The sequence below is a fragment of the Phaethon aethereus genome (assembly GCF_964289735.1).
Source record: "Phaethon aethereus genome assembly, chromosome: 6".
Lineage (NCBI taxonomy): Eukaryota > Metazoa > Chordata > Aves > Phaethontiformes > Phaethontidae > Phaethon > Phaethon aethereus.
Window position 1 is genome coordinate 3,400,499 of NC_138580.1, and position 23,952 is coordinate 3,424,450.

The following is a 23,952-nucleotide window of genomic DNA, read 5'->3' on the forward strand; positions in this document are numbered from 1 at the left end:
CGTGACAGGCTGGCTGCTCCTTACGAGCCAGGGGACAGGGTGACCCTCTGAAGCTCACCCCCATGTGCCATGACAGGGTACGCAGTGCCAAAATGGCTCACTAGCATCAGCCCTACTGAATGCTGCCCACACCAGCACTGGCAAAGCACTGCTGGCTCAGGCAGCAACTTCCTTCTTCTCAACTTCTCCATTTAATGCTCTAGGAGCAAAGGAAAAATGCACATCGCAAGGCCCTGTGGGAGCAGCTCTGGGGATGCTCTTACACCTTTGAAAGTGTTTATGCTATGAACATCCTTTTCACAGGGACACTAAGTTACACTGTTAAATTTAAACACTTGGGGTCAGCCAAAGGCAGTTTTGAAATACAAGGGTAAGTGATCTCCATCTTCCTGACACGAGTGCCCTGTGTTGTCTGCATGGTCCCCACCACGTTGCACATTCTGGCAGCAGTTTAAAGTGTAATGCACAGATTATGCATGTCCTCTACATGACCAGTTTTTGCATCAGATCTTCTGTTACACCATCTGTATTGGCTCCATTTTTGCTACTAAAAGCATTAAAATTTATTGAGAACAAAGAGGTCTTCAGCAATTCCTATTTGTTCAGAACTCAGCAGCTAGGTTTGGGTCTTGCTGTGCATGTAATGTCATGTCCCTGGGTTAGAAATGGAAGCAAAATGAAAGCGTCAATCAAAGAAGCAGCCCCAAACTCAATTTCTTTCTTTTTCTGGCCCAGCTGCCCACCACAGGGTTGTACCCTACAGTACCAGTGGTGCTTCAGGGTTCTTCTGGCCACCTGTGAGCCATAGGCACACAGGTGAGGAACAGCAAGCCAGCCAGCACTGCATGGCATATCAGACATGGGCAGCACTGCTCAACCCATCTCCCCCCCCCCCGCCACAGGCAAGTTGACCTAAGTCTTGTTTAGCCCTAATGTCTCTCTTATCATTCCCAGAGTTCATGTCCACATGGAACTAAAAGTATCTGGTGGCAGTAGAGATCAATTTTCCAGATCACATTCACAGTGAGCTCCAAATCACAACATTAAAAGCTTCTTTCAAAAGACATTGAATGCATGGTATGGAAACAGAGACAACAGCGATGAAACACACAGCACGCTGGTGTCAGTTCTGGACTCTAAGAGGTTCGTAAAATTTATTTTCCTTGGAAGTTTGTGTAAGGGATCAAATATATGGCATGAAGCAGTACTTTGGAGAAGCACTTTGGCACCTACCTACCAGTCACTTCATCATTTAAGTGTAAGGCATTCCTAAACTCAAAAAGAACATTGGAGTTGCAAAAGCAATTTCAACATTTTTCCTTATTTTTTGAGTATCTGTGCTACGGCCATTGGTATTCGTTACCTCTAACTAGTCCTTGCATATTTTAAGTTGTAAGCCTATCTAAAACATCCCTGAAATTTGTAAGCATTTATAATCCAAAATCTGTGGCTAGAATTTTTTGTATGATTCTAGGATACCCCTACGTGCCACAGCCATGAAGTAGTACTCTTGGTAAGATGGCACCAAGCTTTAAGGAGAGTGAAGATGCAAATCTCGAAGCAGGGCATAAGGAATTTGGGGTAACTGAGCTTCCTGAGGTGATCCTGAAACAGTGATACAGAACCCACTGCATACTGTTTAGTGGAACAGAAAACACACTAGGCAGACCTTGTCACAAACATAAATAGGAAAAAGACTTTTTTTAAAAAAGAACAAGAATTCAGAGCTTTCCAGTGTCACAGCTCACAGAAAATTAAAAAAAAGTCATGCTTAAGTTTTCATATATTCCTCAGACACAGCAAACCTAAATAGTATTCAGTTAAATAAATGTATGAGATATTCTGGGAAATGGAGGTAAGAGAAAAGCTTTAAACTAAAACAAGGAAGAAAAATTTTGTTTCAATAAACAGCACTTTTTTTTTTTTATACACAACAAGCTAGTACAAGGAAAGGCTAAAAACACTGCTTTAGGAATGGCCATTTACTGTTGGCATGAAGCATAGCTTACCCTTTTTAAATAACACAGTGAATTTGAAATACATCATTTACAAAACATGGATCAATTTATTATTCAAATTTTGTTAGTGTTGTCAATCTCATAATTTAGCAGAGGTGGAACTGAGGTATACCTTGTTGAGGGAGGTTAAGTAATACTTGGAAGCCTCTTTGCTATATCCCACTTGATTACTTTTGTTTATGTACACTGAACAGCAGCACACTAAACATTCACAAGCTGTGTCATATTGGCATTACAATAGTCATTTTTATAAACAACAGCAAATGCAATAAAAACAAGTTACCCTTTTTTTTAAATCTGAAATGAAATGTTTGATTTAAAAAAAAAATAACAGTAGTTCATTTAAGGAATTAGTCTCTTCTGACAGGTATTAAGAAATCTGATGTCAGTTTTTAAAACGCTTGATTAGCCAGTACAGGTCCATGTTCTTCATTTAAGTTCCTTAACAGCACGTTATCATTTCTCAGTCACGTGTCCTTCAGGTGTAAGCAGGGAATGCAAAAAGTCTCATGGATCCATGTTTGGGAGGAGGAAGGGGAAAATAAAGGAAAAACACCTCTTGATGATGTTCCGGAGAGACTTACCATTCTTTTCACACAGAAAACAGCAATGATGTAAGCAGTCCCGTTAGCTTTAGCAGCTCCAGTGAAGAGTCCTGGTGGCCAGTTACGTGACCAGTGCAACTATCATAGACTGGATTCTTTGGGAGGAAAGTCAACGTTTGTCACCATTGTGACCACAGTCACAATGTCCTCTGTTGTTATAATGTTAGTTAATTTTTGCATCTGAATAATCCGTTCTTCTACACAACCTGCTGACAACCTGGCTTCTGCGTCGTGATCCCAGCATTCCTCTATCGTTTCACAAAGCATCGCCATTCCCTGCGAGCAAAGAAAGCAGAAAAAAACCCAGTATGCACAGTTAGTAGCAGGTTTTATGAAGGTGGGGTTGCTCAGCAATTCAAATTGCAAGCTGCATTTTAAAGTACACCTGCTGAATTTTAACCCTTGCATCAACCAGGACGCTATGCCATATTTGTTTTGAAACCTAGCAGGTCATGTGGGGCCTTACATCTTATTTATTTCGCACTATCTAAAGAATATACACAACAGCAAGGCAAATACTTTTCACCAGACAATACTGTAGTCTGCTGGTAAGTCATCATGGTATTTGAAAAGACCTCACACTAAGAGAGGTTGAGCTCTTCCGTGATCAAATGCAACTTCAACGAAAAAAAAAAATCAAACAGTACAAAAGGGGGTTTATAGCTGACAGCAATTAACTTTTCTCCAAAGTAACACTGAGCTAATGCAGCAATATGCTAATTACAAGGAGCAGATGGTAACGTACACTCATTTTTCTTTGCAGACAGTGTAATCTATTGTTTATAACCACCCGTTTTTTTAAAAAGCAGCACTAGGACTAAGCAGTGGCATTACTGCAAGTCTCCAGCCATAAACCAGGTCAGGAAAGCACACCATTCCTCCCAAACTGACCCCAGAAATTTCTCATATGACACTCCTTACCCTATGTTATTACGTTGTTTGTAGCATTCCAGTAGTAAATCAGGACTGTTATTTCTTAAATGATTTAAGGATTCTTATTATGCTTAAAAGAAAGTCTTATTTTTAACATGTGCATTGAAAAGTAACTCTCAAGAATCTCTTCTTTCACCAAAAAAGTGAAAGAAACACTCACTTTCAAATCACTCAGATGAGAGAATACTTTAAGATTTGCAACATATTAGTTTACAGCCCATTTAATTCTTACCAGAATTATTATACTTAAAATTCTTCCCAAAAGACACTATTATGAACACAAATACAGGATTAATGAAATTTGAAATTCAGATCATGACAGAACTTTGAAGAACTTGGCGGAATGTTTTTGCCAACTTACAGAATGTTTTTGCCAACACTCTCTTAGAACAGGTCTCTTCTTTTTATGAACTACAACTTCCTGCATGTCTTCAAGGGAGGGATGCTGCCCAATTTCTTCTTCAAATGGCAACATGTACTCATCTACTGGACCTATAGATAAAAAACAAGAAATTAAACCACCAATTTTGCTTTAATTTTTTAAAGGGGTAGGGAAAGGAAGACTGGTGTCTTAGAAATGTAGAAACATAGAGTCAGAGAATCACTAAGGTTGGAGAAGACCTCCAAGATCATCAAGTCCAAGCATCAACCCAACACCCCCATGCCCACTAAACCATGTCTGAAAGTGCCACGTCCACATGTTTTTTGAACACCTCCAGTGATGGTGACTCCACCACCTCCCTGGGCAGCCTGTGCCAATGCTTGACCACTCTCTCAACAGAGAAATTTTTCCTAGTATCTAGTCTAAACCTCTCCTGGCACAACTTGAGGCTGATTCCTCTCATCCTATCGCGGGTTACTTGGGAGAAGAGACCAACACCCACCTCACCACAACCCCTTTTCAGGTAGCTTTAGAGAGTGATAAGGTCTCCCCCCCAGCCTCCTCTTCTCCAGAGTGAAAAAACCCAGTTCCCTCAGCTGCTCCTCATCAGACTTGTGCTCCAGTAGTCCATAACCAGAATCTTATGGAGCAGTTTACTTCCTGTTGCCCTGAACAGCTCACGCTATGACATGTTAGCAGCAAACTGTGACTAAGACTTTAATTAACCAGCAGTGGTGTTTTCAGGAGCTACATGCATTTGCCCACCCACACGTGGCAGCCAAGCGCAGCAACCTAAAGCTTCAAAATGCAAGGGCAGATGTAGGCTCTCAGATCCACCGCTTCTCCCCAACCTCCTCCAACAAACCGTTAACTTTGGTACGATAAATCACCCTCCTCCTTTCAGCTTTTCTGTCTCGGTATCCCACTACCAAGCAGGCTCCTGCCAGCCACCAGTGAATGTTTTCAATATCCCTCACACTGCAGCAGACAAGCTTGCGATAGCAACTGCTGCATCCCTCTCTGCATGTAATGCTTGTCCTCCTCCAATCCATACGGCCCAGGACAAAAGTACCTATGTTAAAGGCTAAGCGTTAATACCTGTCCTTAACAGAATCAGAGGGAAAAGCTTTATGTGCTGAACTATAGATTATATAGCGATAGATTAGGTAATCGTATCTTACTGTAATACATGTTTTGTGCTCTCAGATCAAGTCTGAAAAAAGGAGGAAGGGGAGGACACAAGTGAACAGTGTGGTACAGATGAGGCCAGACAAAACAGACCAGAAACCCACCCCCCCATGTTTGCAGAATGAAAGGCAGCTGTGGTGAGTGTAGAGCTACACAAAGCTGTGGTTCGGGAAGGCTGCTTTCCTTCACTGATGTCTCCTTTACTTTCTGGAGTAATCACCACACCTGCCAGAGAGACCTACAACACACTTCTAAGATTTAGGTACGTATGTTTTACAGTACACCAAGACACTAAGAATCAATAGAGAACATGGGGGGGGTCCTCAGAGACTTGCGCAAGATTGCGTCGATCCTGTTAGTAAACAGCTTAACATTTTAAAAGGGTAAAATCTCTCCGGTGGCTTCCACTCCATGAGGAATGTCTGAAGCAAAAAAGCACTAGGTGGCCACATGCTGGTCTGCTGAGATCTCCAATACGTTCTGGCTTTTTATATGGGTATCGGTCAGCTGCGCTGGGCTCTTGCAGGAAAGCTTTCTGACAGGTGAACACCACGAGCTCAAGTGAAACCATCGTATTTATTTAGTTGAATTTAGCCACTTTAAAGACTGTACCTAAAATGCAACTTTCTCCCAAACCTTGTTGAGCCCTGTCTTTTGTCTTGTTCTTGATTAATCTTGACTTATTCTGGACACCCAAAAAAGATCGCCATTGACAAAATTTAAAGAATAGTACTCATATTTGAAATCAGGTATCTGAGATCTTTTCCTGATAGCTTAAAAACTGGATCCAACAGTTTGCTTTGAGGAAAACAACTGTGATGGACCCATAGCTAACCCATTAAGTATCAGCTGCAGATTTTTCAGACGTTACTGTATCTCCAATCTCTAAGCTACCAACAATTAATCAGAATTTCTGACATCTATGAGCTGAACTAACGTTACATTAGTGACAACAAGGAGAAAGAAAGGGTCAGGAAGCCCTGAACATATATGGCACAGTCTCACTCTGGCACCCGCGGCTAAGCCAGAAACAGACTTTTCTATGCCTCAGTGCAGAAAACTGACTTCCTGATGCAGGGACAAGCAGTTCACCATGACTCAAGACGAGCCAAGGTGGTGTCCAGCACACGCTTTTAAGTGGTTAGAAAAATATTAACTGCATCAATGACCTTTGTAATGAAATATATGTTGACTTACAAAAATTATTCCTGTCTTTCAGTCTTGTATTCCCTTACTCTGTTGGGAACAGATCTCTGACATTAGTAAGCGTCTACGCATATCTTCCACAGGCAGCACTAAAAGGCAGGTCGTTGTCCAGATGCTGAGGTGTACAGCAGGAGACATCAATTCCTCAGCAAATGCTGGGGAGATCTCTTTGTTACCAAGATTAATCTAATCTGAGCTTTTGTTTATGAAGAGAAACAGTACTTTTAAGATAAACTGATTGGTACTAAGACTGTCAGGCCAAACTCACAAGAAATCAAACATACTAGGTTAGGAGTTCCACAGTAATTCTCTCTCCCGTTCTGTGACCAGGAGAAGAAATGCAACAGGTATCCATGTATCAGAAAACTTTTACCTGGGATGCCAAATACTGAAGAGACTGAATTATAAAGTGACTACATGATGCTGGTGTTTCATTCATCTCCTCACAAGACTACAGCCCTTATTAAATTCTATTACATATCTATAACCTATCTTCCAATTTCTTGCTTTAAATACACCTCTCACAAATTACATTAAGTATTTCCATAAATCAAATATGTTGCTTACCATCTGAGGCAGTACAGCGTGATGCCAATTCCCAGAGGACTAATCCCATGGCATACATATCTATTCTCAAAAACGCATCCCTTTGGAAGTTTATAGCACCTTCTAGGACCTCAGGAGCCATATACCTTCGTGTACCAACCTTGAAAGAAAGGAAAGCATCACAGTTTGTACACCAAGAGTCGGCATGACCACAAGACCACAATTACCACTCTAGCTGGTGCCAGTTCTAATAATACCATAGACCAGTACTATTTTTTGTCAAAGATTAAAAATAGCCATGGTTATTCTTGCTTAGCACTAAGCCTTGGAAGTTGCTTCTATTCATATACCCAATAGTAGGTAAGAGAAATCAGAAACAATCATATAGACTGGGCTCTATAAGGATTCTTATGAAGCAGGAAAACCTGAATATATTTTAAAATAACACATTAGCATAACAACTCAACATATTTATCACTGCCATTCCTTATTTTCTTCCAGATTACAGGAAGGCCACTTTTCTTATTTTTGCATGACAAAAGAATTATTAGTGTTTCATGTAAGGATGGGAAACTTGCTTATGTTTCTTCCCATGACAGGAACAGTAATAAAAATACCAAAGGAAAACTAGCTACCCAAAATACAGTTTATACTGAGAAAGCTACATGAGATCACTTATACAAAACTGGCCATTAAATGAAAACTTTGGGGAATCACAGTCAATTATAAAATTATGTCATTTGAACAAATCAGACCTTATGTGATGATGTCTAAACAAGAACTACTCCACTAACTAAACCTTCACGGTAATGGCTATGTTTCTCTTACGCAGTGTTACTGAGGTTTTATAATCTTATTGTATGGATTTTATTCTTGTTGCTCAACCATAAACTGTGAAGTTCTGCCTAAAATTAAATATATTTACCTTTCCAGAAACCGTAACGCTCTAAGCTCAAGCTTGTGATTTTAAAGTTACGTGGCACTGAACCAGTTCCCTCTTGCATGACAAGCGCTTGATTAGTACTGTTGTCATTTCAGGAAAGTGGGTGCTGCTAGATCAGAAAGTTAGAAACTGGCTGCCAGTATTATTCCTCAATTTCTGAACGGCACCTCAGGAAAATGAGTAAAATACAGCAAGACCACTCTTTCGTGTCCAAATCCTCTAATAAGAACGAAAATAAGGGGAGAAGAGCCCATGTAACGAGATTGGTGGGGGCTGTGATCTGTAACTATCTAAAGAATAGCTTACTTTTTATCCCGTGAGGAAAAAGCAAATTGCCACCTTCCTTAAAAGAGTGCCAAAAATAGGGTTGATGATATAGTATCCTGTGCATGAAGAATGCCTAAGCTATCGATTTCCATTCACATGCAGTTAAGAGTTGTATCATTTATGTAAATAAATTGGTATTTACCTGTCCATGTGTATCCCCTGCAGACTTTCCAGCCTCAAACTTTAAAGCTAGACCGAAATCAGCAATACAAGCTGTAAGATTATTTTTCAGCAGCACATTCTTGCTTTTGATGTCCCTTTCAAGTTAAGGAAAAAAAACTGAAGTCTAGTACATGAAATACCATATAAAGCTAAAGAAGTAGTAACATAATAAAATGAAGAACACTATAATATGAAAGGGAAGAAAATGATAACGAAGCAGTCCATTTAAACAACAAAAGAATAATAATAAAACCTAGGAGTACACTTGTACACCTTTATTCTTATGGAAATACATAAGACCACAATTGGAATTACCATTTTATGCTTAGTTTCAAAATACACACAGATTTATAAGCATGTATGATACAGAAATAGGATGAAAAAGTAGTTACTGCATCCTTTAATTACAACTACATTTATTTTTTTTTTAAATATTAGGAAACAAAACACTGTTAGAAACGATCAAGATGCGTTTTTTTCAAAGAGATACATGATTTCCTGCAGAATCAAAAGATAATGGACTCGACCTGGGGATTCCCATCTGTCCTGTGTGTACTTCTCCCCCTCCCCAATTTTACCATCAGTCAAGCAGTTTTGCTCATGAAATTCCAAATTCTAAGAATCTGTATTTCTTTACTCTACGTGCCTATCTTATTTTGGTTACCACTGTAATTTAAGCTCCTTACTTCCATTAATAGTTTTCTATACCTACCTCACTTAAAAAAAACAGCAACTACACTCAGCAGTAGGTGTAATAACACTTAGAGTAAATGTTTCCATCTGAAGACATTCGGGTACCACTTAAAGTTATGTATACAAGTATTAAAGTTGTTTCAAACAGCAATAATGTCATTTATTTCATATATTGCTTCGAGTACTTAAGTGAATTCCTTTTTTATACAGTTAATTATTACATTAACCACAATTGCCTCACCAAGTTCTGTAAACCATCAGCTAGATTTTTGCTTAGGCTGGGCAAAATTCTTCTTATGAGGCTCTTGGTAATTCTGGAAAGAAGGTTATCATGGAGTATTTATTTGAATACCTCCTACCTATCCATGTTTCATACGCTTTAGCTCAAAGTTCAGTAGTAACAACCACCTGAAAATATTTTACATATACTATACCTATGTGAGATGGCAGGTTTGTGTCCATCTTTTAGCCCTGGTATATCCTCGTGAAGATAAGCCAAGCCTCTAGCCATCGTTTGAGCAATGTGACATAGCTCATTCCAAGAAACCACGTTAGCCTTGAGAAAGTCTGTTAATGAACCCTGCAGAGCAAAAGAGAAAAACAATTACAAGATCAATTTCACTCTCATCTACTTGTAAAGAAAACTTTGAGATGGCCTCCATCATTAAAGAACACGACATGCCCATCTGCCTTTCTGTTTTCTGATAGACCATATAATTATACAGTGCACACACACAATCAACTGCTAGTTTAAACAACAAAAATTAACTTTTGCATCATCTCTAGTGCATGACTAGAATCAAGACGCATCTACACATCACCTCAACAAGCAAACATTGCAATGAACTCAATTTAAGTGGCACCCTTGCCCATGAACTGCACCTAACTGTCAGTGTCAGAAATGGGAGCTAGACTTAAGATAGTTAAGCTCTTTATAAAGACAACCCTGCTTTTATGAGGGTGATTTATCATCTCCCAAGCACAGGAAATTACAGGTTAGATTCACCTTCAAGAATCCTGCTGAACTGTGTATGCGCATTCTCTAAGACCTTTAATTGACAGTCTAAGTCTCTCTCTAGTCACAGACCAGCAACAGTAAACTCCAGTTTCACAATATAGTTTCAGAGTGAAATACATACTCTGAATAAATATAAAGAGATAACATGAAGTAAAAATCTAGTCAACATAAAGAACTAACTCTTTCAGAAAGGCAAATTAGTTTGACATTATCTACTTTATCATGAAGATCTGCCAAAAATCTTAAATAGTTGCATAGTTTCAGTCTTCTAAATGACAAAAGCAGAGGCATAGGTGGGACAAAAAGAAGCCACAATGAAGAATGTAACATTCAATACCAGAAATATGGTGTGTGACCTAGCCTTAATGCATTAGCATATCCGTATTATACAGATTTATATTTTCTCAAATCTGCTACAGGTGAATATATGTAATTACGAAAACATTCACAGCTTTATGTTTCTTATTGTGATTATCACAGTATAATTGATATGTATTACTTCATACTTATAGACACAGATCAGCTAACACAAGTAAAACAAAAATAAACCACCACAATCTTTACAAGATGGAGTTTATTTAATTTATGCAGATTTAGATGGGGGATATTCAAAAAGACAAATTCCAAAAAGAAAAAAAGTAGGATAAATTTTTGTTTTCTAAAACAATTCCTCTATTAAGTAAAGACTGATGACAACTTTCTCAGCTGGTTGAAAATAAATTTAAACACATTCATATCCAATGAAGAGAGACAAGCTAAGAGTAAGCAAAAACTATTTTAGATTTCATTTCTTAACTGTCTGAAGTTCACTTTTGGGACAAATTCCTAAGGCTGCTCCTCCTCTACTATAATCATAAAAAAAAGAAACTACATTGACAACTAAACATACCTTTTCATGAAATGCTGTAATTAACCAGAGGTCAACATCAATGCTGGTGCCTCGTTTCTCTGCACCAATGAACTGCAAAATATTGTCATGCTTCATTCCAGGTAAACTGTAAATTTCATATTCGTTCTGCCATGACTGTTTGTCCTTTAAACAAAAGAACACAAACCAAGTTAATACCATAATAACGAGAATAAGAGGTACTTTCCCTGACAGAATTTTCCTCCTGTAGTTTACTATGCATTTGTAAGTGGTCTGTCAAAATGACTAAAACCCTTTTTTTCGACAAGACAGGATTTACTACCTAAAAGAAAGCAAGCATAGTGTATAGTTAACATTATGAGGCTGATTATTTTAAAATTCAAAATGTAGTAACAGTATTTGTGCTATAAACTACCGACCTAATATATACAAAATATGAGAAACTGTCTTCACATATATTGCACTTTAACATATAGTGGAAGATTGTCCGAGAAACTTAAATTTGTTGTAAACAGACATCAACTGTTGAAAACAACATCAACAATCACAGATATGAACCACGGAAACACAAAGCTGTGGATTAGAATTGGAGTCTACATGCTGCAAATCATTACAATTGCTTTAGTCTTAAGAGCATGGTTCAATTTTTATATTTTATTAATCTACAAGTACCCTATAAAGAATTAGAAATGTTTTCCTTCATTAAAAATACTGAACAAAGTCTCAGGTTTAATTTATGTCGTGCTGATGGCTGAAATCAGCATAAATACATGTCATTTCTCCTAGAAGAATAAGAACCTGCAAGTATTTATTCAGCAAGTCAACTCTTGGTTAATCATCAGAAAACACAAGCACATTTCTTCACCTCAAGTAGCAGTGGGTGTTTTTAAATTGATGTAAAATCTATCCCAATACCATTGTGTATGATCACTTTGTATTCTTTAATTGACTGGGTCTTAAAATTATGAGCTCTATCTATTCTAAAACATGGCTTTCAGAGAGTACTTGCTGGGAAGTAAGCATTATTTCACTTAATTGAGGCATATTGAATCGGAACAATCACCTTATGGGTTTGCGTTTCAGGACATTCCTTCCAAGTACAATTTAATTTGAAAAATATTAACAAATTCTTCTCAACTGATCGAGAGATGTGCAAGAGCTGCTTAGAAACATTCATGCCAAATACGTGTTTTTATGACTAGAAACATATATAAATTTCACAGAGTTTATGTTTCAATAATATATGCCTGCTGCACTAAAATACTTATTTTAATTCAGAAAAACTCTATCCGCATATTTTTCAGCTCAAGACACTTCCTGCATCTAAGAATTTCTTTGAACTATCTTGATTTACAGTATATATCAAAAATTCTCTAAAATAAAAGCCTCTTCTTATGACTAGAAAAGCTGGTTGAACAATACGGTATTACAAGCAACACAGGACACTAAGAACTTCTGCTTACCTGAATAGGGAATATTTTGACCGCAACGTACTCATTCAGTAGTTGAGCTTTCCATACACATCCAAACCTTCCCCTAGCTTTGATCTCTAGTAACTGCAATGGCTTCAAACCCATCAACGGTGAAGGTGGTGGTGGTCCAGGATCCTGAAATCAGGTTAAAACCATTAATTTTGCTCCTAAACGGAAAGGGACTCGGTATCATATACCCACCCCCTTGCAACAAATTCCCCGCGAACAAACACCAGAAACAAAACAGCAACCCTTCTCCATGGGAAAGGAAAATGAGAACGTAAAACATGCTCAGAATTAATGTGCAAGCGACAGCATAACAACAGTTACAGTACAAATCTGTCTAACCAGGTGTAAAAGCTCAGCAGAAATTAAGGAATAGAAGATAATCAAGCTTTACTTGTGACTTTTTTTAAGCAATAGAGTTATAATAAGCACCTTTGATACATTTAAGGTTGGTTGTTTTTTGACATACATGTAACTTTTTTAATCCTTTAGGTCAATGGCTCAGTGACATGACTACACAGCCACAAAGTACATTTCCGTGTGACTAACACTGCATCCCCTCAGCCGTCAGCTGGGAAGCAGAAGATGTCTACATGAGCAATTCGGTTGGGGACAGCACTGCAGAGCTGAAGTGCCTCCCCTCGCTGTCTGCACTTACCACGTACCACTTCAGTTCTCACAAGTCATCGAGCTGGTACCAGCACAGCTCTACTTCAAAAACTCCACTGCTTACTGATGACATACAGTTGCAAACCAATATGTAGGCAGGCCATGCCACTACAACATCTTCCAGTACATAACTAACATTTTTTCATTCAGAAACCATTGAACCACATGCATAGTGCAGACGTTTGGCACAGGAAATGAAGGACCATCATCTCCGCAGTCAGCCCTCCAAGCCACACGAACGGCGGCATGAGGAACCACAGCACCGATGCTTCAACCTACTGATCTGCTCCCATTGCTCCCAAGTTTTGCTAATGTAGATAGCCAACGTTACTGAAATGCGAGTACTTGGCTGTACCCCAGAAAGAGAACTGGAATTAAATCTAAGAGATTATCTTGTCATATCTTACAATGTTTGTACTTTACTGAAGTGCTAGCCCAATAATTACTTTTCACCACAAACTGGGAAGTCCAACTGCAATCGAGCTAGAGCTTCCGTAGAGCTGTCCATATAATCCCCAACCTTACTACAGATTTGAACAATTTTCCCTTCTGGAAAAGACAGTGTGACAGCTTATTCAATATCTTGTATTTTGTATTTTATGCATCTCTTACATCTTCTCTATTGTACACATCACCTGAACATAACAAGCAGATTTTCAACCTTATTACCAGAGATGTGCTGCTTTCTGGGCTGTCCAATCTACCACGTTAGATTAGCTTGCACCTATGTAGGCTTCTTCCCTACCATGACCAAATGCATCAGACACATTTACATAAGCCTCTGCAACAAAGAATATTATCCTATGCACACAACTAAAGAAATGTGATGTCTTCTGTCAGATCCTTGTTTTCTGCAGGAAAATAAGTAAAGTTCTGGTGTGTGGTGGTCATGAAGCAGAATCACCAATACTGTCACCGTGAGATATAGCTCCACCTTCCTTCCACAGATCCCCAGATTAGTCTGAGCCACAATTTGTTCCTCAGTCCAAATTACTACAGAGGATTGCAAATGCCAATGCCAGCAGCGATAGCATGGGGGCAGACTGCTAGACAGATGGCAAGAGCATGAGCGGTTGCTTTTAGTGGCAGTGTAGATCTATGGAGACCACAAAATTGTGCCACAAGTCCCAATATTACACATGAAAGAAACAAGCATACAAATGACAGGTAGGTATCACTTTTAAATGTTAGCCACACTGTAGAATACAACAAAACACCCCTAAAGTCTACTCTTCAAAAAAACCCCAAAACGTACACTTGGATTCTCTATTTTTTCCCTTATCACAGCTATAATGCTGTCTTACAGGGAACGAATGAAAAACACTGGAGTAGTTCCTTCTACAAAACAAATGAGAGTACTCAATAGTTAAGCATGTGAGCACTTCAGTTAGCAACATAAAATTCTTGTGTATGTTAAAGACTTTTTCTGAACAACTGCGGTTTTAAGTATACTTTACTATTGTGCGAATGGAGACAAGTGCTTCTGTATCCAACACAAGTTTTGAGTAGTTTAAGCACAGCAATAAATAACCATGCTCTGGTTTCCTATTAATATATCCTTCAAAAAAACAAGTTTCATAGAGAGACAGATTTATAGCAATTTCAAGAAACTGTAACATAATTCCACAAATTAAGGAATGTAAAAGAAAATATAATGTTTGAAATTCAAATTAGACACACATTACAGTACTATCCTCAAAAAAGTATGAAATCCTTTCACAAATATGACAGCGACAGATGCTTAAAAGTTGTTACATCAAAATTGCCGGGTTTAAACTGGACAAACAATACAGAAAATGAAGTTTAAGCATTAAGTTTTCCCTCCCGTGCTGCCTTTCATTCAATGCCAGCCCCTTTTTGAATATTTCAGGCACCTGGGAAACCACTGTCCTCAATTTGTAATAGTTACAAGCAAATCTAGAAACAAGATGCCCAAATTTACTCACAAAAGACTACTTTAACTTTTTTAAAAGCCCTGTTATTTTTAAGAATCTTGAGCATTGTGCAGCAACCGGGGATTTAGAGTCAGGAAATCAGACCACCTTTTAGCATTTTGAACCTAGTGACTTGCCTAAATTATGAGAACAATTTGCGGGAAGTAAACTCAAATCTCACTTTGCTTTAGTGCCTAGAACAACCCCCCTTCCTTTCCATACCCTCCACCCAAAAAATCCACCAGTACTTTGAAGCACACTATGGGAATTTCTTCCTCGACCATCAAGCAAATCTCCACTTCATACTTCTCAAAGAAAATTACAGCATCTACCGCACAAGAGAAGGAAGTCACTCCTCAGTAAAAAGTGGCCAGCGAAAACTGGTGCTTCTTACTTTCACATTAAACCATGATACTTTTCATAAACACAAATTTCACGTTTCCTAGAAAACCCTGGAATTTCAAAATATTTTCCCACTACCTTATTTAGAAATCTCCTGTGGTTCCCTGCATGTTTCCCTTTCACATTGAAACATTTCTGTTAAGTCAAAACTCCCGCCATTCTTATGAACACGCAACACACACCCACACACACAAATCAAAACAAATCCTGATTTAAAATGTTAAGTATAATTGCCTTCTGTTAACATAACTAAAAAGAATAGTTGTCCATTTTCTTCTGTGTTGGTTTTTTTTCCCCTTCTCCTTTAAACAACTTTGTTAAAATCAACTTTAAAACCACAGGTTCTATTTTTATACAGAAACATTCCTTGACAGCATTTTCAACTTGCTCTACTTCTAAGCAAAAATGTTTGACGTGCCACAGGCATAATTATTTTTGTACGGCTTTTTGAAATCATCTAAGTGGCGCCAAGGATGATGATATAATGTGAGCAAAGATATAATGTGTATATGTTAGTCTAACAGCTTGCCACAGCTGTTAAAACATAAGGACCAAATTTCCCATTCCCAAGTTTTCCCTGTCCTTTCCCTTGGACTTATTCTGGTACTTGTGTGATAATACAGAAAATCAAGGCAATATGCTGTATTGCCAGAAACCTTTTAAAAATTATTTATTTATTAAAGTAAGGTTGGTTTTCTGATAATTTGGCAAACCCTGGTTTGCTCCAGGGTCCTGGTTAATACAAAAAAGCACGGCAAGGCAGAGGGAAGCAGAACTCTCTCTTTTGCGAGTGGGGAGCTGCTGGCCCATGTAACTTCATCCCAAGTATTTCACCTTCTCAAAGACATGCTCTGTCCTAATCCCGTGGCAGTGAGCAAAGGCAGCGGGAACACTCCTGCTGCATAACGACCTACTGCCAGATAAAAAGCAGAAGCAGCTACATTGGCAAAAAGTACCTGAACTGACTGGATCATAAGACAACTAAGCTTTACTCTTCCCATAGCTCAAAGCCACTGATCATTAAAACCATGAGTTTGAGTTGTATGGTGATCTCAAAATCACACACATCTAGTTATGTTGTACACGGTAAGGTTTTCAAACCTCAAACAGGGCTTGGTTCTGATTTTTATAGTTGAGAGTTGCAGTCAGCTGTCAGTTAGTACATATTAGTAATACCAGAAAAAGAACAGAGAGAAAAATACTCATTAAAGAATGGTAACTTCCAGAAATAGGTTTCCTCAAGTGTCTTCAAGAAAGGTTCTCAAGATCAGAGAGATGCTTAACAAATCCATTAAAAATATGACCAACTGAACAGATTGTTTAAAGAAACATGACCAACTGAACAGATTGTTTAAAGATCTGCCCCAACATAGTCTGTCAGCACTTATCTCCAGTTGTGTGTCTCGTGCAGCAACTGATTCAGGTGATTCATCATGTACAACAAAGGGGAAAAGACCAATTATCCAAACGGGGTTGCACGTAGGCGCATTTCTCTTCCCTGACTCCAAAATATAAACAAGTTCAAGCTTCCAGAACACATGCAAGTTAAATGGTGCAATATTTCCCCTTGGTTACATTTATTCTACAGCTTATATTGTGAACACAGTTGACAAGTTCTCACTGAAAAAGTCTGATGACTATCCTGGTTGTTTCCTGCTCTTCTAGTTTGGGACTGGTTCATTTGCAACCAGGTAAGATCTAAATACAGTAAAATGAGTCAAAATTCTTAAATTTTGTTATTATTCTAAAATTGACTCTACAATTTATATCAAACTACATTTCTTTTAAACTGTGACAATTTTTCTCTTTTTCACCCTACAAAATCCTCTGTTTTATCATACATTGCAAACATATTCTCCAGAATAATATAAACAGTAGTTCCTTGTAGGTAAATACTTCAACTTCTTCCCAAGTGAAATTATGTCATTTGAAGCAAAACATTAATACAAATAGAAAGAAGTCTGGTAAATCTTTACAGATGCAAGATACTCAGGACAATATTTAAATAGCACCATTCTATTTTCTTCTAAATTACATTTAGAAGACACTTCAGCTATTTGTTAGAGACCTATAGAGACAACGGAAAATAAGCATTTATATTAGAACTCAAATCTTTACTTTTTTTAATATCCAATTTAAAAGCCTAGCAATAACGACCGCGTTTCTGAATTAATAGTTTCCAGTTACTTATAGTTTCACATGAAGTATCACTCATTTAATACAAGTAAAAATAACTTCTGGCCAGTGAAAAAGTCGAAGAAGAGACTTCATAGTGCAATAGTATTTTTCTTCAGGTGATCTATTTCTCCAAGCTCCTGAATCACACAACGAAACCATCACATCGCTCAGAATCACAACATGAAGACCAGACACCTCAAACAGTTACAGGCAGTTCACAGGTGGGACATGACAACGGATACCCAAAGACAAGACAGACGCAGGCAGGACATGCCGTTTACTTCCAGGGCAAAGCCACTACAGCGGGTGCGGCAGTCCCTGCCGGCTGGACTGCTCCCGCAGCCCGAGACTGAGGTTACCAGGAAATGCCACACCAGCGGAGCCCTTACCGCTGCGCATGCGGTGCGGCACTAGGGTGCAAGGGACACAAACGAGCTAGTCTGGAGACTAAGAACCACAAAGTGACTACGCCTGCTCTAGTTCATTAGCAAACCCTGCAGACATTTAACTTGATAGCCTGAGAAATTACAGTAAGTCTTAAGAAAGCTATGAGCAGCAGCCTAAATCTGTATTTTTAAGCCACGCATGCTTACGAATTTCTTGTCCAAAATACCAAAAAGATGTAATTCATACCAAAACAACTTCTTACATGTCCACAGAAAGTTCCATAACCATGAACAAACATCAATGCATCTTACCTCAATCATTATATGAAAGGCGTGCTTGCAGAGAGGGGAAAAAACACAGGCAAAAGAAATTACTATTTATACCAAGAATGGGATGAAAAAACAGCTTGTAAGAAAAGAGACACAAGCAATTGTTTGTGAATTAACAGGAAAAATATTCATGTGGATTGCAATACTTTCTTGTATTAATAACAGATCATTTAAAATAAAAATCCATAATTGATATGTTCGCAAAGAAATACGGGCAAAAATAAAGAGTATTATACAGACCTTTAGCTGAATTGATCTTATAATTAAAAGCAGAATTGTCCATTGTAGGTGTATAAACAGTTACGTTACTACAAAACAGTATATAAAGACATGCAGAAAATTAAACATACAAACACAAGTTACACAAACTTATTTCTTGTTATGCTCACAAACGTACACTAGAGGGCAGCGTTGTATTTCTTAAAATTCACTGTAAGCAGTAGCTAACTGTGGAAAATGAAAACTTTTTAACGTCTAAATTATAACTAAACGTTATAAACAAAGAGGTCATCATACATTAGGTTTATATTACTAAATTTAATCAATAAATCTGGCACGCTAGAGGTGTACCTTGAACAAGTGAACTTGGAAACACTATATCCAGCATATATAAATGAAGATTACAGTATTCAACATTCTTTCAAACAAGTCACATGAGTTTACAGACTGTGGAATTAAATCTGTTATAAAAACTTAATTCCCAGAGCACTGCTAGCAGAACTTAAAACACATTTTAATGACACACACTTGTTCCTGCTACTTTCATGCTTTTTTATTGAACAATCTCATTGCCACTCAACCAGAGAAGCACTGAGACACCTTCATTCCTCCGCCTGTGTTTTTGCCTCAGCAATTTTCTTTGTCCTTTATAAGTTGATCAGACAGATGTTGCAAGAGCATGAAATTCAAAAAACCGAAGTATTCATCTGCCATGTTAACAGCAGTCATCCTTTTCTTCGCCCTCTGTCTTTACATTCTTAGGATGCTACAGAGCGCAGGGCCAACAGGAGGCTTTTCTCTGCGCTTTGAAATCTGTAGCATACACTTAGCATTATGTAAATAATTAATAACAGAATGGCTGAAGTATTTCTTGAAGGCTAGATTAGTTGGGAGTCAGATTTATAAATATTGTTGATAAATACAAGTAGAACTTGCTGCCACTGACAGAGCACTAAAGAACACTGGAGCCCAACAGGATCACTCCTCTCGCCGTTGATCAGCTGACCACAGGAGATGAGGATAACACCCACCCCAAGGGTCTGAAACAGATTCTTGCAGGTCCTGTACAGCCTGCAAGTATTTTGGGGCATTTCAGAAGGAAAAAAAAAAAAAAGGCTCCCTCAAAAAAAATCCACCACCTTAAACAGGTCTTAGAGTAGTCGACCATCCTCATCTTCAAACCTCTGTGCTGGTGCTTCCAGTAGAATGACACCATTCTATATACACTTAGAAAAAGTGAGATTCTACAGCATAAACTCCACAAACCACGAGCACAATTACTGAAAGGAGTTCCTCCTCCAAGCCCCCCATAATCATTTACCAGAAATAGCAGCCAAACAAAATAAAATATTACTCAATCTGTGATTCTGATAGGGAACGGCTACTGAACAGAGTGATAGAAATATCTGTCTACTCATTTCTACTAACTCAAGTAATCAAAGAACAGACAGTAACTTAAAAAATAATTTAAAAAAACATTGTTTGTATGAAATCGTTATTCAAATATCTTTCCTGTGGCTGTAAAAAATTTACTAAAATTTTTTTCAAGACTATTAAAACTCTCCAGCTCCTGAGAATTATGTCAATTCCTCAGAAATAAAGAAAAAGATACATGAATACAACCTTTTTGCTCCTACCATAATGAGAGACTGCAAACATGAAACTCTTGAGAATAAGAGTCCTCTCCCATGACTCTCACTACTCCTAAGCTCTCCCCAAACACTAGTAAATTAGACAAGCATGAAAATTTTCAAAAGAGAGATTAAAGCATATCATAGACCATCTGATTTTAAAATCATTGTCCTTCCCTTCAGTCTATAGACCACCACCTCAGACTTTTCATTAGAAATGCAAGTATCACTAGTTTAAGCAGTATCAGGCTATTACAGAAATGCAAATATGTACTTTCTTATTTCAGGAATTAATACAACTCATAAATAAAAGTTGGGACCAATTAACCCCCCCCATACCAAAATAGCTACCACCTACACAGAGGTACATCAACACACTAATTTCCTATTTACACTGTCCGAAAACTACTTCTAAAGGTTTTATCAGGTATTAGGAAAGTGACTGATACTTGTAACCCGTTACACCAAAAAACTAAGCAGCATGGTCTTTTCCAAAACTTGGGCTATCCACAATGATATTCTGAACTTCAAACATGTCACACAACCCTTATACACATGGCGTTAAAAATAAATGCAAATCACTGTATTGCAAATTTATTGCACCAATTCCTTCATTTGTTCCCAACTAACACCCTATATATGACATCTAAATATTCGCCCAGAGTCCCTCATTCTCTTCAAAGAATGTCAGGTAAAATTAATTACTTTTGTATACCTTGTGAAATGTGTAATTATTACTCATTTAGTGATACAAATTATTACTTGAAAGATTTCAGTCTAAAACATTCAGGAGAGCATTATCTGAGGATACACAGAAAACTGGACTTTATTATGGAAAATTATTTAAAAGCTCCTGAAGGTAGGAGTACCCGATTGCAGACTTCACCAAGATCAGTATTTCAGCCTTCCTAAGATTGTTCCAAAGGACTAAGACTATAATCTAAATGTGGTCTTGATAATGTAATTATTTTATTACTGTTTACAATTAATGAACAACAGAGAAATTCTTCAAGGCAAAATAAATATAGTGCTGTAAAAGCCTTCAGTGTCTTGCCAGTCATTAACTGCGTAGATACCAAGTCAACATTTGAGAGTAAGACACAAAGAACTGCCGACATCCAGCCTTATCAGACAGATACACATCATCTTGTACCAGCCTCTCAGGCCCATTCTGTACAGGTCTACTCCCAAAACTAAACCAACTTTCTAGTAAGCCAGTAATAAGGTATAGTACTGAAAGCATTTATAAGACAATGCTCTACTTGAATCAATGCAAAAGCACAAAGTAATTTGAAGTTCATACTCGAAATATAGAAATTAGAAACTTTTAAAAAATTTAATTTTATTTGTAGTTTAATCATAAAGTTCCTATTCAGGATAAAGATACCAGAAATCTGAGTTTGTATTTTCTTACCTCTTGAAGATTTTTTTAAAAGTACAGCTGTATCTATGGTTTATTTAAATTGAGAGAACTCGTTCTGAAAGGAATTTGAGAATTCAGGAAAATATTTCAAAAATTTTTTAAAAAGCTATCAAGATTTAGAATCAAAGTTTTAGACACCTGGTTGTATACTGAGCATTGAAAAAGCATGCACCACTTTACGTACTTGGTTTTCAACTATTTTTCAAACAAATTCCTTCCTCTGTTGAAGATTTAAGGAACTAATTGTATTGTAATAGCTCAGGGATTAAAAAGACAGTTACAAGCTATTTACCTACTACACATTAAGGACACCTTACCTATAATAAATTTCCTACTACATTGCCACAGTATCCCTATATTTAAAGGAAAAAACCCCCCCGAAACATAAAAAAACCCATCTCATGATTGTGCCTCACAATACCACAGTCGAAGGACAGCACCAGATCTTTCTCCTGCATCATTCCAGCTATCGATGGGAATCAATTACAGAAAAAATTCTTGTTAGTCCTGAAGATATGAAATGCAGTATTAGAGAATGTGAAATCATGCACACATCTAGCAATCCAAATCTTGAGATCATGCAGCTATTCCTTTTCAATACCAACATTGTCACTCATTATATGTTAATCATTCATTAATCACTGGTAAGTACCCAACCTTAACTCCTTTCTAGCTCAGTATCTTTTGGTTTTTAATTCTTCCTCTTTCTGAGCTCCACCTTTTCTTTGTTGACCAATCTCTTTTCCCATTTGATATAAGCACCTGGCTTCTCCTCCATGCATTTTTCAAGCAGCTATTAATCTTCTTAAATTTGGACTAAGTCCTTGTAAAAACACCTCTTCCTTTCTGCTTCATTTTCCAAGTGTTACAATGTTTCTATTAAAATATCTATAACAAGGAAAAAAAAAGTGTGGCTGGAAGAGAAAAATGGAAAAAACCTGAACACACAGTTTAATTTCTTCATTCTCCTTCAGCAGCCAACTGTAATTTTCCTAGTGTGGCAAAGGGATAAAAATTATCCCAGAAATTTTAAGCGTACCAGGTAGATTATTTCATGTGCTAGAAGTTAATTTAGAGAATAAAAACAACAAATAAAAATGTTTTCCAATATCAACCATAAAAATTTTCCCATTACTAACTACTTTTTGAAAACAAACCATTCAAGTTACACACGCACGCTCACCAAACTCCTTGGCACTGGTCTGGTGGCCTAGGCCAGACGCCTGAGGTCAAAAACTGCAGCAAAGAGCACTGCTTGTTTTGTTGTACGTTCTTTTCCTACTCGTTTCGAACACATAATTTGTTTTTCCACTGCAACGCACACAGCAGATCTGCAGTCAGTTGTTCAGAACATGTCTTGCATCTGCCACTGCTAGAGATTTTCCTCCTTCATCATTATTCACCTCACATTATGTGATACTGTTCTCAATTCTGATTTCTTACAGCTGAAACTGAAATATCAAAACCATGACATAGCTACAAAGACCTATTCATACTCTACTGTCTTCAGGAAAAGATACGCTGAAGAAAAACCATCATGATACGGTAGTGAAGGGAGCAACACCAAAACTGCCATCAACCATGAGAGGGTTTTTTTATGTTCAAAAAACTTTTGAGACTAGAGGGACAAGATCAGTATCTCTTTATATTTGATACATGTGCTTCAATTATTCTTAATTCTTTGTTCACATAGCACATGACTTTGAAGACACAGGATGGTCTCCATATTATATAGGACCAGTGAGGTATGGGGTAAAAAAAAATTAAACCACCAACCCAAAAATGAAGCACAATTGTGCTCAATTGATTAATATTGTGCTCAATACAGAGAATACCGAGCGAAAAACTTCATTGAAGTGACACATAGGCACTTAAAAGCAGAAGATGTAGTTGTGTTTTTCAATTATGTAACCCTCCCCTCTGAGAAAGGAGGAATGGTAATTCCTAGCAACTAAGCTTGCTTTTATGGACACTCTAATAGACAGGATCTGTCCATTCCAAGTTTTTAGATTTCTGGTAACACGAAAAGAGGCCTAGATCAGGGCTTTCTTGTGCTTAGTGATTAAAAACATGAAGCATTTTTGACCCAAGTAATTTCAAACGTTTAAGAAGAAAGCACAAAAATAGGTTATGAAGGCATTATGTGCATCTGTAAAGCCTTTTTCAACCCTCACAACATCAGACTCTTACTTTAAAAACAACACAAAACAAAAAAAAGCAACTCTGTGATCTAGTAAGATATTCATAACTTGGGCACTGAACAAAAAGTACAGGAGGTTAATCTCTCTTTGCACAGTATGGATGTACAACGTTAGGAGCCACAGCTCTGAACTGATGAAAAAACAGAAGTGTTACTTGTGTCAGTTTTGCTGTAAGAGGTTATGGTCCTATCGATCAGATGCCAGAGTGGTAA

The 23,952-nt window shown here is 37.7% G+C and overlaps 1 protein-coding gene across 1 annotated transcript in view; it reads right to left on the reverse strand.

Annotated features, from left to right (window-relative positions):
* Nucleotides 1–2,704: 2,704 nt before the first annotated feature.
* The window catches only part of ACVR2A (activin A receptor type 2A), a gene marked incomplete at both ends in the record, with an annotated part of 64,383 nt that continues 43,135 nt past the window's right edge, over nt 2,705–23,952 (reverse strand). The window contains 7 exons of the mRNA XM_082001720.1: nt 2,705–2,899; nt 3,918–4,048; nt 6,900–7,038; nt 8,291–8,405; nt 9,438–9,583; nt 10,911–11,054; nt 12,353–12,496. Of these exons, the coding sequence (XP_081857846.1) occupies nt 2,705–2,899; nt 3,918–4,048; nt 6,900–7,038; nt 8,291–8,405; nt 9,438–9,583; nt 10,911–11,054; nt 12,353–12,496 (1,014 nt within the window). The remainder of the gene's footprint in view (nt 2,900–3,917; nt 4,049–6,899; nt 7,039–8,290; nt 8,406–9,437; nt 9,584–10,910; nt 11,055–12,352; nt 12,497–23,952) is intronic.